Source organism: Amblyomma maculatum, chromosome 3, assembly GCF_055883805.1.
Source record: "Amblyomma maculatum isolate TAMU_Amacu chromosome 3, ASM5588380v1, whole genome shotgun sequence".
NCBI classification, from domain to species: domain Eukaryota; kingdom Metazoa; phylum Arthropoda; class Arachnida; order Ixodida; family Ixodidae; genus Amblyomma; species Amblyomma maculatum.
The window spans coordinates 201,715,564-201,733,265 of record NC_139346.1 but is presented as its reverse complement, the minus strand read 5'-3'; the positions used below and the strand labels follow the sequence as shown (position 1 = coordinate 201,733,265).

The 17,702-nt window shown below is 46.1% G+C and overlaps 1 protein-coding gene across 3 annotated transcripts in view; it reads right to left on the bottom strand.

Annotated features, from left to right (window-relative positions):
• Positions 1 to 17,702, bottom strand: part of SK (small conductance calcium-activated potassium channel) — a 414,924-nt gene that overhangs the window by 190,931 nt on the left and 206,291 nt on the right. The window contains exons 4-5 of one of the 3 annotated variants that reach the window (XM_084599269.1): positions 11,988 to 12,041; positions 7,278 to 7,613 (exon numbers count right to left, since the gene is read on the bottom strand). In XM_084599269.1, coding sequence (XP_084455395.1) covers positions 7,278 to 7,613; positions 11,988 to 12,041 — 390 coding nt within the window. The remainder of the gene's footprint in view (positions 1 to 7,277; positions 7,614 to 11,987; positions 12,042 to 17,702) is intronic. The other 2 variants (XM_084599270.1, XM_084599271.1) reach the window with 2 other exon arrangements.

The window sequence follows — 17,702 nt, the reverse complement described above, 5'->3', positions numbered from 1 at the left end:
CAGACTTCTAGCAAACACGAGTAAGTGCCTCACAGTTTTGGGATAAAGACTGTGCAACATTCGTGCGCACTGTTTGCTGATGTGATCAACTTGTGAAGCGCCATTCTTAAAAAAATAATAATAAAAAGGAGGGGGGGGGGGGGAGAGGTATCTGAAACTCGACTCCACTTATGAAGGATTATTACTTCTCATCGACATTTTCCAGAATTACATTCGCCCAGCTCTTGTGGCCAATCAAAGCTCGGTCATCACGCATGACCGCAACATTGTCCCCGGTCTCGTCGTTCAGGGTGATCGCGATCATCGGCAGTCGGCGTGTGTCCTCCAGCTGATAACAGGTTGGTGTGCGTGCAGCCGAACCTCGGCCCCACGCGCACACACACGCGGCGGCCACACTCGTTGCGCGGCCTCGTCACCTATTTTTACGCGGGTCCAGTGGAGCGCGATCAATCAGGCGCACATGTACGCCCGGTACCGCTGCGGCCCTTTCCGCGAGACGACGTCGCGGCGACGGGTACGCATTGACCCGCGGCCGGCATGTAGCCGCCACCTGCGTCGTGCGCGCTGCAGGTTGGCTTTGGGGCGGTGGCTGCGCTGCCACCGATTGCGCCGCCGCCGCCGTGGTAGCGAGGTGGAAGACCAGTTGCTCTCCGCGCGTCTGTTACCAGAGGCACTCCGCAGGACTGTTGAGTGGGAGAACTGTCAGGTGCTCGTTCTCCCTCCAGGGTGACGAAGATCGTCTACCGCGCCCTTCTCCCCCTCCACGTTGATGCACGGCTTATTTGTATCGTCTCCTAACTCGAGCGGGATCTTAGCGCTTCAGCGTCGATGAAACCATATTTCTGTAGTTTGGGCGTTTCCATTAATGCGGACAAAAAATTAGCAGGGCGTTTTTTTTTTTTTTTTTTTTTTTCTCGAGTCGAAAATTACGCGCATTTTACGAATGGAGCCGTTAAATTAGGCTCCATTTTCCAGGAATCCGGCGTCGTAGTTGTGGGCAAAAAATCACGGTCATGGTTCTAGGAGGTGGTAGTTAGTGGCTGGTATGGCCGGACAGTGACTGATCGCAGAGTTGCCTGACGCCACGCGACCACGTGACATGGCCGATTTGGCAGGTGCTACCAACTCTGGGCTCTCTTTTCGTGTGGGATGGTTGCATCGAAATCAACGTTCCAGAATCATTGTGTTCCGGGTCAGACACGCTACCTCAAGGTCACAAAGGCACGCTGGACGGTTGCTTATTTGGGGCTCCCTATATCTATGTCGTATGGCCTATCAAGTAATACTGTCTGCTAAAGAGCATGTGTGACAGAATAGAATGAATTAAGGGATTAGTAATTATGTGAGTAGTAAAGTCCAAGAATCCATAAGGAGAGTTGTCAAATGGGAGCAATTAATGGTGTCTCGTCCTACCGTTAATGAAGCAGTTTAGGTGTCCCTCATATTTGAAAAGAAATTATTAAGCCGGAAGCCTCCTCTGGCTACGTTTGCGAAAACGTGTCCGCAAAATGTGGAAGCAAGAGGTGGAAGTAAAACATTGAAAGCAAATTATGGAAGCAAATTGTAACGTGTAATATGAGACTGGTAGCCGTGAATCTGTATGTAATGACAAGTGGTATATAAATGTTATGTCATGCCTACATGTCATATGAGTCATTATAGTTAAGTCATGAGTCATAGTTGTCATAAGACGGAGATCCAATGTGCATGACTATGGAGTCAATTACTTGTGTATGCCAAAGTCATAACCATGACTACTGCCTAGTCATGCCTCTCAAAAGTGCTGAGTCATGACATTCTAAGCGCTACTAAAGAGCAGGCAACGCACATGCTTTCGCATTTCTGCCATGCTGATCTCTGCAGTGCTCTAAAATTTTTTGTTACTGTAACATCACTACACATCCCAAACGCATGTTAGCAAATCATACGCATTACAACGCTTTCTCTTGGTGCCCCTCCAGCAGGCATGGTACTAGCGACCATTCGTGGCCTACGCATTGCGCGCACGCCTTGAATGTAGAGGGCCTGTGTTCGAACCTTAACGGCGAAGAGTGTATTATACTGAATTATTTCCCGTTTCTGGGATACCTTCACTGGTGGAGTCCCCTCACCAACTTTGGATTCATTTGGACAGTACCAATTTTTTACCTCTATTTGAATGTAGGGTGTTTGAGATTCTCACGCGAGGTCATGTTATTTGAAGTCACGACTCTCTCCGCCAATCATGATCTTTTCTGACAGCTGTCTACGTCGGTGTAGCTTGCTGTGTACGCTAGCTGATAATATTGTTGTGTCGGGTGGGACTTAAGGTTGTTTATGCATGAACTTTGCCCATGCTATCTGCTACAGGTCTCGTAGCCTTGAGAAACACGAAACATTACCTTTTGACACATGCTGAGATCGAAACATTAGCAGCAGAATGCAATTTTCACATCCAAATTAATCCAAATTACAAATACCTTACTGTGAGGCGTGAGAAAGAAATATTACTCGACCGCGGTGGTGATCTAGAAACAGCAGCCAACTTAGAAGGCCACCAAGAGCGCCCTATGTTGTTGCGAAAAGGTGACTGCTAGGGATCTCAGTGAGTACTACTTGAATTTCAGTAATACTTCGGCTGAAGAAGAAATGCTTTTTTTTTTGTTATGTTATAAGTAATATTTCTACATTATATTGCATTCAGATTCTGACGATAGTCGACAGCTCCTGTAACAAATACTGCAACAAACATAGTGCTCAGCTGGTGGACACTGAGCCCATTGAAAGCTTTAGGTGCGAGTACGAAGGTGTGAACTGAATTTATAGGAGAAAAAGTCATTTGAAAAAAAAAAAAAATGATCTGTCAGAAAGGAACTCCTGGATTATCTCGCCTCAACGGGGAGTTAGTAAATGGCACGAATAGTTCAGCCGCATCCCCTGCAACCGACGGCCCTGCTAATTTCACAAACTCCGAAGTCCAAACAAGACCCCGTTTCATTTCATATTCAATTATTTCGATCATTTGCCATTGTTCGCTTCCTCCTGTGGTGTATTAATCCTCGAAAAGAAGTCCACGAACAGTCGCCTTTAATTGTTGTTCCTCATTCTAGGCGAAAGTCTATGTTTTCTTTCCCACTGTGCAACCGGCAACAAAAGCCACAAGGGATGAGGTCAAAATCTATGTATCCTCCTCTCTTGCATAACCAGTCTCTAGACTCACTTCTACTTTTCTCCCGTCTCTTGACATATCACCTGTGATTTTCCTTTCCACAGTTCGCTGTGTGATGATAAGCTTAATTACAGCCCTCCTCTTAGCCATCACATTTCTGCCCCCATATGTGAGTCCATATTGGTAAGGTACAGCTGTTATATAATTTTCTCTTGAGAGATGCTGGTAAACTGCTACTCATAGTTTAAGAGAATATCCGCCAGACGGCATTCCGCTCCATTCTTATTGCCTTAGTTATTGCCCTCCCATGATAGGCATCTTCGGCCATCACCTGCCTTGTTTCCAACGCTTCACTGACCAACGTTAACAGCTGCTACTGATTGGCCCTTTTCTCCCCACATACTGTTTAATTCCTGATGACGTCATAACCAGAAGAAGACAAACAGAAAAAATTATTACAAAATAGGAGTATTCGGATTTTATATCCTGATATTAGTCGTTCATGAGGAAGCAGTTGTGCATCCTTCTCCTCATTTCATCATCAGCTGAACATCGCCACATTCTGGATATTTCTTTCAAAGTGAATATTTTCAATGCCAGCTGGCATTCACGGCTGTTGACCGGCTCTAGCATATTTTTCGTTGCGGTATTCTTATCGCTTATCTCGCGAAAGTGGCTGAATGAGAGCGCTGCAGTTATTTTCCTCTATATGTTACATCGCCCTTTCGCTGCTTCACGATGTCTCGTTTCTTTTGGCAATTTCGGGAGCCCAATAACGAGAAAAGAACGCTTTGAAACGTCAACTTAAAGCGGTGTCAGTATCTTTTGTTTTCGAAGTACAAAGAAATAAAGGTAGTGTAGCATAGGGAATGTCCCGCTCCTAAAGCATGATGATTAGATCACTAATGTCAATTCTGAATCCGATTCAAGGTACTTCTTTCCCGATTTAGAGTATCTTAAGACTATGGTGGGTGAGAGATTAGGCTAATAATTTGCGGAAAAGAGAGAATTACTGGTATCAAAGACAAGTGCTTACTCTGCTCTGTCCGAGAAAGCCATTAATAAAGCAGTGGATACGATTTCGGCTGTGAAATGCAACATGCGTCCCCCATCCTGTCTTCTACAAAGAAAGAAAGAAAGAAAGAAAGAAAGAAAGAAAGAAAGAAAGAAAGAAAGAAAGAAAGAAAGAAAGAAAGAAAGAAAGAAAGAAAGAAAGAAAGAAAGAAAGAAAGAAAGAAAGAAAGGAACCTGCGCTCGAAAACAAATCATATAGCCTACACATACTTTTCAGCAAACAAACAAAAGCAGCTCCAGAACCTCGCAAAGGACTCAAAGAAAGAAAGAACCCGTGGGCGACGAAGTATCCACAAGGTCATCTCCTTTTACAACCGGCCGTGGCTGCTCATGGATTGAAATGCCATAGAATTCCAATAGGCATCCCATTTCTCAAAGAACGCGTCGTGCGCGCATTTGTTCAAGCATACAAAACTGGCGCAACACCCGTTCTCCATTTGCATAACAACGGAAGACTGATAGCGAGCACAAGGGGGGTGGGGTGCTCATTTTCAAGAAACATTAAGGAATCTAGCGTACACTCACAAAGGAGGACTCCAGCTGGGGCGCTTTGATAAGAGTGCTCCACCTCTAAAGGCCCTTACGACCCGAGGAGACATTACCAACAACACTGGTCCCGCGGAACGCTCCGTGGATCGGCGGTTCGCCTCAATCTGCAAGTAGTCAGAAACCCTTGCCACCTCTTCTACGCCGGTTACCTCGGTCACCATTCATCTCCTTTCCTACCATTCCCTGCTCGCTGCCTATCCTCCTCTTCTCACCCTCTTGTGTAGCGGTTTAAAAGGCTGCTGTGGTTTGGCGCCTCGAGCGAATTTATAGCCATAAGCGCCAGACGGGCGCGTGCATCGCCACCGGCTCGTTTAGCCCAGAGAAGCGTGCTGTCCCGTCGCAGCACGTTTAGTTGGGGCAATGGCGTTTCTAAGCAGCGACGGGGCAGCGTTCGCGCGCAACCGAGCCGCGGCGGTTATAACGTGCCCGCTGTTCGTCAGAGTTACCGAGCGTTCGACGACCCGCAATTTCCTTCCTCGTTATGACCACGTGCCATGGGACGACGTGACGTTCTCCTATTGATGGGGCTACACGGTGGGTCAGCTAACTCGCTGTGAGCCAATCTCCGGTATTCCGCTGAAATGCGATGGTTACTCTGTATTGAGACGTATATGATGCAAAAGAAAATTTTCCTGCAGGAACAAGGCGTCCAGGAGCAGTAAACCAAGTCTCGTGACAGCTTTCAAACGAGGAAAAAGCGTGTTCTCATATCTCTGGCATCCTTCTTAGTGTATGGGTCGCGTTATCACCATTAATATTCAGCTTAGAGAGATTGTCGGCGCCCTGGTCACTAGCCTCTGGTGCTCGCTAGTGGCAGTGATAAGCGAGTATGCTCTCATTTCTCATTTGTGAGCTTTGCTGCTCCTCTCCAGCTCTCCGATTTCTGCAGCCGCGAAACATCTCATTGTTTACACGCTGCCCTAATTAGCGTAAGCAACGACCCGTGCCAAGGCTGCGTTGTCTGAATCGCAAGGTGAGTCACACAGTGGTGAGACGAAGTCGCCTTCGTAGCTGAGCGTGAACATCACACGGAAACAGCACTGCATGCCTTCCTTCGGTGGCTTTGCTTTGCGCTTGCATTTCAGCCCCGTGTGCTGCGCAGGATGCTGGCTCCAGTAAGGACTTTATGCCTACGTTGTAAGAAATGTCCAGGGATGATGGCGCATAACGTGTTAAGCACCCGACACCTCAGCATTATAACGACATGATTGTCGATTGCGACTAGCTGTTTCAACCGGCGAGAAAATTCTCCAGCATCGGGTTCGCAAGAGTCCGTGATTGACAGCTAAGCAAACATGATCATTGTTTCACCAGTGCATACACGTGTGGAGCTCATATCTTTTTATTTTTTTTTAGCGTGACAGCCGTTTTGTTTTTCCGCATCCACTCTGCGCATTCCTAATTAATTGAGTTCCTCACCTCTCCGGCAACACTAGCCTCCATACAGCCTTACACATAAGCCAACCTCCCAACATACTCTAGTAACCAGTCAGTGGCTGTGGTCTCTACAAGAAAGCGGGTTTCCACATGTCTGTCTAAATGAGCAGCGCAAATATCTCTGCGCTGTGAGAGCCCTATCCTGTACTCCGATCTCTAATCGTAGAAGCTCCATAAATTTCCACGGGTTCTCCGAAACAGTCAGGAATTTTGCACGCAGGGATATATTAAAGCCAAGGAACAATTTTGTTGGCACAATATGCCAAAAAAATAAAATTAAAATAAAGCCTGCTTGTGCTTTGGAAAACGTGCATAGTCATCACAAGCCCAAGGATCGTCTACCGAGTTGAGGGGCACACGGAAACTCGTAGCAAGGTTTATAGCAGGCAAACAGTGCTGGTAAAAGAATTAAAAGTGTTTCACTCCCATCACGCACGCTCTTGATACGTTAGTGGTGCGGACAAGGCTTTTCCCCCTTGCACCACGCGCTACAAATTGCCGCTGACTACAAGGACGAGCTCTCTCTTCCCCCCCCCTTCCCCCCCCCCCGTCCCCTTTCCAACACCCATGTGATTTAGAGTGGTCTTGTAGCTGTTTGTAGCAGGAAAACAGGCGCCTCTTCCTTTTTAACCTGCGTTCGTTCATGATGAAGGTTGTTTCGCAGTGTCCGCTCTGCAAAGACCTCTGTCCCGTATTCCCACATAGCCCGGCAACGCCGCGACATCCATTCAATGTTTATGATATTCAAAGTACTCATATATCCTTTCCTGCGAGGGGTGACCATTTCACAGAATTTGGTACCGTCGACTATGGCCGATAGAGATTGCGGACCTGGCATTTCAGGGCCTATATACGCCCGGACTAGAGAAGGCGAGTTGAGATGGCTGCTGTTTTTATGCACTTTTATCTCGTATTCCGTGCGGTCTCATGTCATAACTGTGTCTCTTAGTTTCGTCCTTGATAGAAGTTTGCTTTTAAGGTCACCCCTAAAGGACAACATACCGTTTTAAAGCACCTACACATCCTACCGCTGTCTACAATAGTATTCTACAGGGAAGCAGGCACGCACCTTTTCGTAGACGTGCGCGGCGGACAGCTCGTTCTCGACGACCATCATGATGATTCCGAATAGGGCCATGACCAGGGCGTAGTCGCTGATGCGCTTGCGCTTCTCGAAGAGCGCCTTGCGCCGGCCCAGCCGGTAGCCCACCGAGGGCTTGTGGAAGCGGCCTCCCGGACCGAATCCCCCGCCGGTGGTGCCCGCCGCGGCGCTGCCGGACAGCGAGCCCGAGGCACCCTTGAGGAAGCGCCGCAGGTCGCCGTCGCCCCCGACTCCAGCGTCCGTGTGCACGCCCACCAGGGCGATGCCCGCGCCGTCGCTCTCGGTCGAGTGCTGCTGCGCCTGCTGGACACGGCCGCCCGCAGGGAAGACAAGGGAAAGGAGGAGGGTAGAAGAAAGAAAGGGCGGACTGTCAGGGCCACGTAGAGAGCACCACCGCTAAAGAAGGCAAGTGAGCAAAGCTTCAGCGAAAGCCCATCATCATGCAGTGAGTGCGTACACAAGCCACAGGAAAGCAACGAGAGTTAGCAACGAGAGTTAAAGCGCCGTGTGTGCATGCAGCGTGTTCTCTCGGCTAAGGCGGCGTCAGTGCACACGACGCTGATGAGACGTTGCGGGAACATTCTAGATTAAGGCCATGTGTGCAGCCCTCCCTTGTGCACACACATCAGAACACTTGCCGCAAGCTCCATCAGTCATTTTCGTTGTCAATCAATCAATCAATCAATCAATCAATCAATCAATCAATCAATCAATCAAACAATCAATCAATCAGCTGTTAAGTAATTCAGTAATTCGCGCCCCAGCTCTCACCACGTGTACTCACTTACCAAAACAACGTCGCGTTATATATATAGATATATATGTGAAGAAACTAGCATCCTGTATAAAATCTTGCACAATTCTGGTGGGTAACTCAGTAATGAACATTTGAAGTTAGATACATGCTACTATTGTGCGCAAATTACGTATAGATTATCATTCGGCGTCTGACCAGCGGCCATCATTTTCAACAGTAGCTCCATTAAAAAGGAAGCGAAACGTAATAATATAAACACAGTAAATTACAAAAAAGTACTTGTTCTCTAATGTCCAACCGGTTGAAAACGTTTCAAAACAGATTTGGAAATAATCGCTAATTCGAGCAACCCAATGAACTAGGAATTACTTATACTCTGCTTAACGCCATGTACTAGAGACAATTGCCATAGAAATATAGAAATGGATATATAATTGCAGGAAAATGGGAACATATTGTATATTTAGCTCTTAAATTTGCATGCTGGCACCACGGATGCCGCAGTAGAGAACCTTGGATAAGAGATTGCTTAGTGCGCAACGTATCTGTGAAAAATTCGGCTGTCATGATCAGGAATAGTACTGTACATGACACTTTATATTGAGCAATAGAACCAGGACGCCATATGAGTCACGGCGGACGGCAAAATAACCGAGGAGCGCTGCGGTCGTGTACTGCACACAGTCTTCTGAAGTATAACTGCGTTAAAAATTATGACTGCACTTATAGAGCGACACAATCGCGCGTCCATAGCTGCTGTTTTTCTCCTTACGGATTCTCGCTCCTCTATCAGTGCCATTACTTTAATGTCCCCAGCGAAGCTCGGCTGGCCAGCGTTGGCAGATGCTGCGGGAGGGTTATGGGTAGTGCCCAGGTCCGCTGTTCAGTGGACTGTTCATAAATAAAGCTTACTGTGACTCTAGTTACCTGTGTTCTTACGAGCGAGCGAGAGCGATAGAGATAGAGATAGAGATAGAGATAGAGATAGAGATAGAGATAGAGATAGAGATAGAGATAGAGATAGATAGATAGATAGATAGATAGATAGATAGATAGATAGATAGATAGATAGATAGATAGATAGATAGAGAGAGAGAGAGAGAGAGAGAGAGAGAGAGAGAGAGAGAGAGAGAGAGAGAGAGAGCAGAAACCTGAACGTTGGCTCGGCCATTGAAAATGGCTCTGGCCCAAACTCGCGCTTTGTGAGGTAGATGACCAACTTTGCCAACCTGCACCATCTAGGCTCACTTGATTCACTTAATTTCCACATTTGTAGTCTTTAGATATGTGCCACGCGGGCAGAAAATAAAATAACAAACACCTCGAATGCAAATAGTTCAAGATTACTCCCTGTTGTTCGTTCGTTTTCTCCCTTCTCAGTAAGCATTGCTAAAACCTTAGCCATTTCTCTACCAAACGCAATACAAAACCGCGCTTCGTAACAACAGTGTGTCGCTCGTTCTGAAGATGCCAGTCCAAAAAAGAGCCGCACACAAATTAAGCATCAAAAACAACGGTGACACTACACTAACAACGCCTGAAATGTTTGTGCTGACGCCTTCATAGCTAATCACCAATCGGCTCAGGTACACCACTTTTATAGCGTCACTCGTAACGCATGAAGAATGTTCTCTAATAGGATTTACATAGTCTCGCTATCATAATGCATTTATGATGCAGAATCAGCGCCATCAGTTACATATAGTTTTTGAATTGACGGGAGAAAAAAAGAAGCGCATAGACTAGGGATTCAGGGATGAGCAATAAAGGAGGTGACGCCACTTTCCTGAAAAGTAAAGAATACGGATTATCGCAAGTTTTATAATAATGACTGTATGTTGAACGTCGGTTAACTTCAAGGTGTTTCGGCGTCTGCACAAGTAAAGATTAAGCAAAAGCTCAAAGAAGGAGCTGATTGATTTTGGAGCCTGCTTCGCAGTTTACTTTATCTCCTTATCTGATTCCACGACAGCGCCCCCTTTTCAAAGTGCACTAAAATTATAGTGTGGTTCACAAATGCCCGCATTTAATATCTTCCGTTTAACCAAGGCTCACAGGTCAACCCCACGTCGATCCACGGACGGGACGTCCCGACTTAGAGTCGTCTGTTGATGTTCCAGTAAAGACAGAGGGCCTCGAGAGAGCTCTTTTAAATTCGTAGATTGCTGTCCGGTAAATTTCATGTTTGCTCAGCACAATAGTTACTATACGTTTATTATCCGCATAAGAGACAACTTACGCAACAGACGTGTCATGTTGCGAAGCTCAGTGAAATAAATGTTTAGCAAAAACAAGCCCTATACACGCTATACGCATTGGCGATGTTGCCGGAATAGAAGTGCCTAATTGACTAAATTTGAAAAATTGCACAATTATGGCTCAGAGCCTTTTGTTATCAATAATTAGTTTTCTAGATGTGTGAAGTTGGGCCGAAATTATGTTGGCCGGCAGAGATGTGGTCTTTAAAAACGTTACTACGAAATAATATGTTTGAACATTCCCCTAGGTAAAAGAGACAAATTGAAATAAGTTCTATTTATCAGCTGGCATCTTGTGTTGCGGCCTGCTACGCAATTTTTTTGCGCTCCATGACAGAAGAGCATAATGCCCAAGTGCGTTTGAGCAAAGAGTGATACAGAGCTGACTCACTCTCACTCTCCATGTGCGGTTTTAAAAGGTATTTTCAATCATGCTGACGGGTAACTAAAAAGCTTGCATGAACTGGACAGCCTGTTACCCGAGCCTTTCGCTTGTCTCCGCAAGATAACTGACAGGAACGAGCTTTTACCAAAGCGCCACTGCGCAGTTTGGTTTGGTTAAAGCGGGTATGATGGCTGTCGAGCTAAAGAATGTTGGGTACACAGCTGCTGGTAACTATAAATGTTAGACCAAACAGAATGTGCCGGAAATATCATGTAAACCCGAATATCTTCAAACAAAGCCAATCAATACTTGCTGCGAGAGCGTTCAAAATCTCTAACTCTAACGAGATTTGGAGGTGAAACGAAGCCTTGAGGTTTTTGTTTTGATATTTTAGCGATCGTTCTTCGCAAAACGTTTCCGCCTCTATATCAGAATTCGAAGCCTATACCCGGAAACCAAATCGGCAATATTTGCACCCATTGAACATTTTTGTTGCTTTTATTTAACTTTTTGTCCATGTTATTTTTTTTCCAACACAGCCTTCCTCCACTCCCGGTAGTGGCATGTCGGCTATTTTAAGCACACTGGTCATTTATTTTCAATAATGTTTCACTTCCTTTCTCTTCTCACGAGCAATGGCTTACAACCACAGCCCAAGGTTGCGCTCATGGCTTCTCCTTTCTAGTTGAGCTGGGCTTAGAATTTTTTTCTTTATTAATTAGTTTACAATTTAAGACTTATAAACTGTTGACGTCGAAATGACTGGAACAACGAAATAACACATTAAAATGCCGTTATTTGCCATATGCAGCATAAACTGTTGTTAGGCCTCACGAATCCTCCCACTCACAACACAACATTCGCTCGCATTGAATCATTAGAACCAAGTGAAGGCAATGCCAGCTGCGTGCAGAAGGGGAGAAACATTGTGCACGTAACGACAGGAATCGGCTAAAATGTAAATGTCGTTAGTCGAGGTGTCAGTACTGCGTAGCCGATCAGGAAGCGAGATGGCAAAATGGAGTCGTGGTACATGTGTACGACACAGACACACGAAGCAAGGCCCTCAATTCTGCAAAAAACGTATGTAACGACACTCGCAGCGGTTAGGTTTCAATTGCGAATGCTTTGATAGATATAGTAGTCATGACATAAAACAGCATGGTAGATCAAATGGCGCTCCTGTAGCACACAAGCTTTCAAACAGCACACCAGCCACAAAAGCATGAAGCCTCGCTGCGTGCTCCTTGCTCAGCCGGAGGCAAAAAATTGCTCACTTGGTTGCAGTCAGTGCAAAGCTCTCCACCACACAAGCTTGCATTGGGATTGGCCTGCAACGACGTGATCGGCACCTGTTACCACTCCTACCTGTCGTAGTACCGCCTACACTTCCGCAGCCTAGCTTTTTCTGCGCCTCATCTGAGATTTCAGCCCACTTGCGAATAACCATAGACATAGAAAGCTATAGCCTGAACTGGCATGAAAGCTCTCCTTCCTCTACTCCACAGATGTGGCTTGGCTACCAGTGAAGCAAAGTCAAGAATAGAACTCGAAAGCACAAAATGGCGGGAAACAAAAAAGTGACACACATAAAACAGGCAGTTAATGCGTTCGTCCTGTGCGGCCCTTTTTTCTGTGTCCTCGTCTTAAGCGCTAGTCTGATATTTCAAATAAAACAGGCACAAGATCGAAATCTGACACGTTAGACACGCAACAAAAACATCTGTGTCTTCCTAATTCATGTATGAACTCAAAACGGGTTTACGAAGGGTTGCAAATCAAGCTGCACAAATTTGGTTTCCTAACTATGTTAACTCTTCCTGCCCCATGAAAACCAAATTCTCGCTCACCATGCTTATCCGAGGAACTGCGAAACCGTCTCTTTCTCTTCCTTTCGCTCTCTCTCTCTCTCTCTCTACATGCCCTGAAAACGCGTCCTTACAGTTGCGGAGAAAAGACAACTGCGCAACATCGACACTGTAGCGCGAATCCTGCTGCTCTCAGCCAAGCGACTAGTTATTTCGTCCGGCTCGCCAGCCTGTGCACGGGGCCGGAGAAAGCGAGGCGAAGGAGAAGCTACAATGAAAAGGGAGTGCAAAGGGGGCAAGTGGGGGGCAAGGGGTTAGGGGGGGGGGGAGGGGGGATGCAAGCTATCGTGTCGCGCTGACTCGTCAGTTGCGCGCCGTTGTGTATCGCCGCCGGCACGCCGACAGCACGTCCCGTTCCAAGCGAAGGAACGCACGGAAAAACAACACGCCTGTCACATGCACACGCGACTTTCTTCTTTTTTGTTTATCGAATGTGGTATGGACGGTTCCGCATAGCTCTGTCTACCTAAACAGCTGCACATTAGTGTACGCGTAGAGGCGAGGGTATGCGCCAACTAAAGTTGACGATTTCAATACAGTCGGAGAGGGCACCGAAATCGGCAAGAACTGACCGCATACTTGGCACAATTCTGTAATGCGCCAAAGGTTCGTAACGAGGGCTGCTCTCTGTACTGGCAAATAAATACATGATATAGGCAATTTCGTTAATTTTATCCGCTGTCCGCACCAGTTATTCAGCACTCACGGTAGTAAAAAACAGAACAGAAAGAAAACAATAAATATTGTAAGAAGGGTGGTATTACGTCTTTAAACGGAAAGTGGCAGGCTCCAGGAATCAGCGATATCCTGCTCTCAACACTGGCATCCAGCTAATGCTTTTTGAACGCTGCGCCGATGCTTCCATTTGTTCCTGATATTGCAGTCGCCTTTTGTCACCCTTTTGTTCATCGAGTTCATTCATACATTCTTATGTATGATTGCCGAACAACGTCGACAGATGCGAATGCATGGTCGTGATTTGAACAAATACAAATGAGACTACATGCGTAGTTGTTGCTGACCTCTTGAAGCTTGGCACGTATACCCCTACTGTTCGGGGTTATTGCTGAATCTCTACCCGCGTGCATGCTGCTCGTCATGTTGTCTTTTCTGTATTCCTTGCCTAGCACTTAAATAAAAAGCAAAAAATTATCGCACCCAAAACGAGGCAGCGGAGATAACACTGACACTTAATTCTCAGCCTGAATGGCTGCTTTTTCACAGTGAAACAAACAGTAACAGCGGTGCTCAACGTAGAAGCTACGAAAAAAGTTAAGTTAGCGTAAGAGACCTTCTTGCAAATGTTGAAACGCCTACTTTTTATTGCGAATGCAATACTGCTCGCAGTTTGAGCCGTCAGCGTGGCCCGGTGGTGACCACCATTGACCTTTGACCTTTAGACGACCCCCGTAGACGACGCCAAGCTGGCAGGAGCTGCCAACAACTTGGGTCTCTCGTTTCACATGGGATGGCTATGTCAGAATCAGCCAGCCAGGACCCTGGCATTCACGTTACTCCTAGAGCCAAATAAGGCACGTTCACACGACTCGGTTAAAGAGGGGCTTTCTTTATATGTGGGCTGGCTGGAGCTGCCAACTTGGGTCTCTCGTTTCACATGGGACGCTTGGAATTTCGTTACCCCTATAGGCCTCTAAGGCACATTCATACGGCTTGGTTAAAGCGGGGCTTTATGTGTGAGCTGAAAAAGAAGAAGAAGAAGAAGAAGAAGAAGAAGAAGAAGAAGAAGAAGAAGAAGAAGAAGAAGAAGAAGCAGAAGAAGAAGAAGAAGAAGAAGAAGAAGAAGAAGAAGAAGAAGAGGAAGAAGAAGAAGAAGAAGAGGAAGAAGAAGAAGAAGAAGAAGAAGAAGAAGAAGAAGAAGAAGAAGAAGAAGAAGAAGAAGAATGCTCGGTCACCCGCAGCTATTGCTTTCGCTCAATATTCGATTCAGCAGCGGTGAACTCTTCTAATATTTCTGTAATGTATCTCAGATGCAAATATTCATCCAACTTCTTATTCATGCTCCAAAAGAGCCGCCATGTTCAGATGACGGCTCCATTCGGGCGCGATGCTGTCCTCATTTCTTTTACAATGAAGCGCGCCATTCGCTCTCCCCGACGTTCTCGTAAGTATTGAAGAATATCAGAGCAAGCTCTTTGCAACTTCGAGCACGGTGTATCCGCTCTCTAATTGCCAGTCGTCTCCCGTGCCTTGTTGAGCAGTTCCTCAGATGACGGCGGCGGTACACGGCAGGAAACGGTGGAGGGGAGAATGTAGACGCACGCTCGCTTCAGGGCAAACCCTCGCTTCAGGGCACACGCATGCTTGCGTGCGCGTACAATGATGGTAAACAAACGCTCGGAGCTTCGTCGTTCCGACTCAGCAAACATTGACTGGGACCTAGAACGCTGCTTGTTGAACTCCCCACCTTCCCTTGGCCTCGAATTATTATTAATTATTTTTTCTATCAGCGATTTCGTTAGGCTTCCAGCCCGAACGGACGAACATGATTCCAACCGAGTTCTATTTTCCGGTTGTGCTCCCCTTCACGTCGTTACGACAATAACGCGTGACTACGGCACGTTCCCGAATTGTTTACCTCGCGTGATTCGGGCGCGTGCGCAACCAAATGTGAGCGCTTGTTACTGTTCATTTTCTCTGATATGAACGTTTTCGAAATGCACTTAATACGCTCGTGTGAATTAAAACGTGCTCTTTACGAAATAATCCTTGATGTCCTTCGCATTATTTGAATTTCAATAAGAGCGCGACTTCAATTAGTTTTTGTTACAATTTTTCAAGTGAATCTTCACTCCTTTTTTTTTTTTTTACATTTCATTTACGAATGTTTTCCGTTTTTCCGGTGAGAGTAAAAAAAAAAAAAAAAGTGGCCAAGAACAAAAGTTTCCGGGACCTTTGTCACAATCGGAGCTATATAAAATAAAATATTTGCAATAAATACAATCTAATGAGATACATTTAAAGCGTACCACTATTACTAGCCAGTACCTCTGGGCGATGAAGGGGGGGGGGGGGAGGGGGGGGGCGAAACTAAGACTCACGCGCTTCAAAGAATGGCAAAGAAGTGAAGATATCGTTGACAAACACATGTTACCTATGAGCCTTGGTCGCTGTTTTAGAGTGTTGAGTACTTTACTGTCCGCTTTAGAAGTTGGATCTGTTTCCGGCACGTTTATTCACGACTTAACACTCAAGGAAAGCAGCACCGTGGTTACGAAACCTGAAAAAACGCGCTGATCCTCTGAAGAAAGGAGACGCTACAGAGAACCCGGAGAGCGAAGGGCATTCAACTCTGCTATTATAATGACAAAGAGAAACGCAACTCAACGCTCGCTCGCGACCATGGCGTCCATTTTCAGTAGCCGTGTCAGTTGCAGTGAACGTGTTGGGATAAAGTGGCAACAAAGAGTCAGTTTCGAAACAAGAGAGAGCTGGTCCCGAAGTTTCGGCCAATCAAGCGAAACGGCGGCCTTGCAGCGTTAAGGCTCGTTTTCGGATCCCTACTTGCTGCTCCCATTTAGCATTTCAGTACTTGCAGTTCGCACACGGACGCATCAGCCGCCGCCGACAGGTGGTCCTGGCAGTACACAAAACAAGCGCCGCCGGGTGTTTCGGACTTGGGCTTTTCTGCGCTGGCTGACCGGAGAAGACAACTTCTGTTCCAAATTCGTCTAGTACAACGAAACGACGCAGGCAGTGGCTCGAAGGAGGGGGCAGTCGGCGGCGATTTTGTGCAAGGAATTGACAGGGCGGTTTGCTGCGGTTTGTTCACCCTAAAGCGATTGCTTCTTTTTTTTTTTTTCCATCTGCAGTTTTGGCGCTTACTTATCGGAAGGGAACTTAGATAACTTAATTTATTAGAACTATAACACTTACTTCTGGCGCTAACACCTTCAACACTGCGATCTGATAGCTACGAGTATGTGCCTCTTTAAACCAGCCACCTCAAGAAGCCTCAATTACTGCATGCGTGTTGTCGAATAATACGCGTAAGAAGCAAAGCAGGATGATAATTTGAATTTACTACGCAAGCACAGCGTTTAATACTACCTACTGCAATCAGCTGTAAATGATCTCGCTATATAGCCCCACGTATATTCCGTCCATAAAATTGCAGGAGAAGTAGGATAACACGAGAGCTTAGTTGTAAATCACTGCTTGCCACTTAAATATCTTCAGTACCGTTGTGTGTTGCTAACTATAGATTTCACGCCTAAGTATACATTAGGGCAAAGCCGCCAACTACTATCGGTAGCAGTAGGAGGCTGTGTGTTACATGCTAATATATTGCTCGATAGGTTAAAAAACTTAAAGGCAGGGAGGGCGTAGACAAGGAAGCGTCATCACTGTTAACTTATTGCACAAAAACAAGCAGAGATAGAGCCCTTTAGTGTAAGACAAGGTAAATCCGAAAGTGTCACGTGAAAATTGCATCAGGTAACGCACTACTTTACAACGCTGGCCACAGAGGCACGTCTACAGGCCGCAGAGATGATGGCATGAGCAGCGACTGGTCCCTTCAGTGCGCCACAGTAGCTAGTGCGCAATGCTCAAGTGGGACGTTCAAAAAACGGTTCGTTAATAATGTTATTACTTTTTTTTTGTTTACGTTTGTTCCATGTGCCTCCTTCCCCATATATACTTTCGTTTATTTTAGTTCTTTTTATTTCAGCATTAACAAGGACAATAACTACCCACAGATACTGTAAACCTATCGGTAATCATAGCTTAAAGGACAAATAACCAAGCTAGCAGAAATGGAAGTGCCATAATAAACACATTAAATATACAGAAGTCATCCTGTAGCGGGTGCACGGAAAGACGATCAATGCCGGTGAACGAGCTGCATTACTCCCTAGCGGACTGATAATCATGGAGTCAGCTAGTGTAGCAAGTTAACTAAAGCAGTACATTAGTGGGAATAAACGAAACGCCTTCAGACCAGAACTGTTCAGCGCTATAGCCAACACGTCATGAGCGGAATTCAGTACCACTCGCCATTATGAGGGCCCCGGTTGCTTATGGCCTGATCCAGTGAACATGGGACATTTGTCCAAAGCATGAACCATTTCTTCCGGTCTGGAAAATGGTCTTAGTTGCAGATTT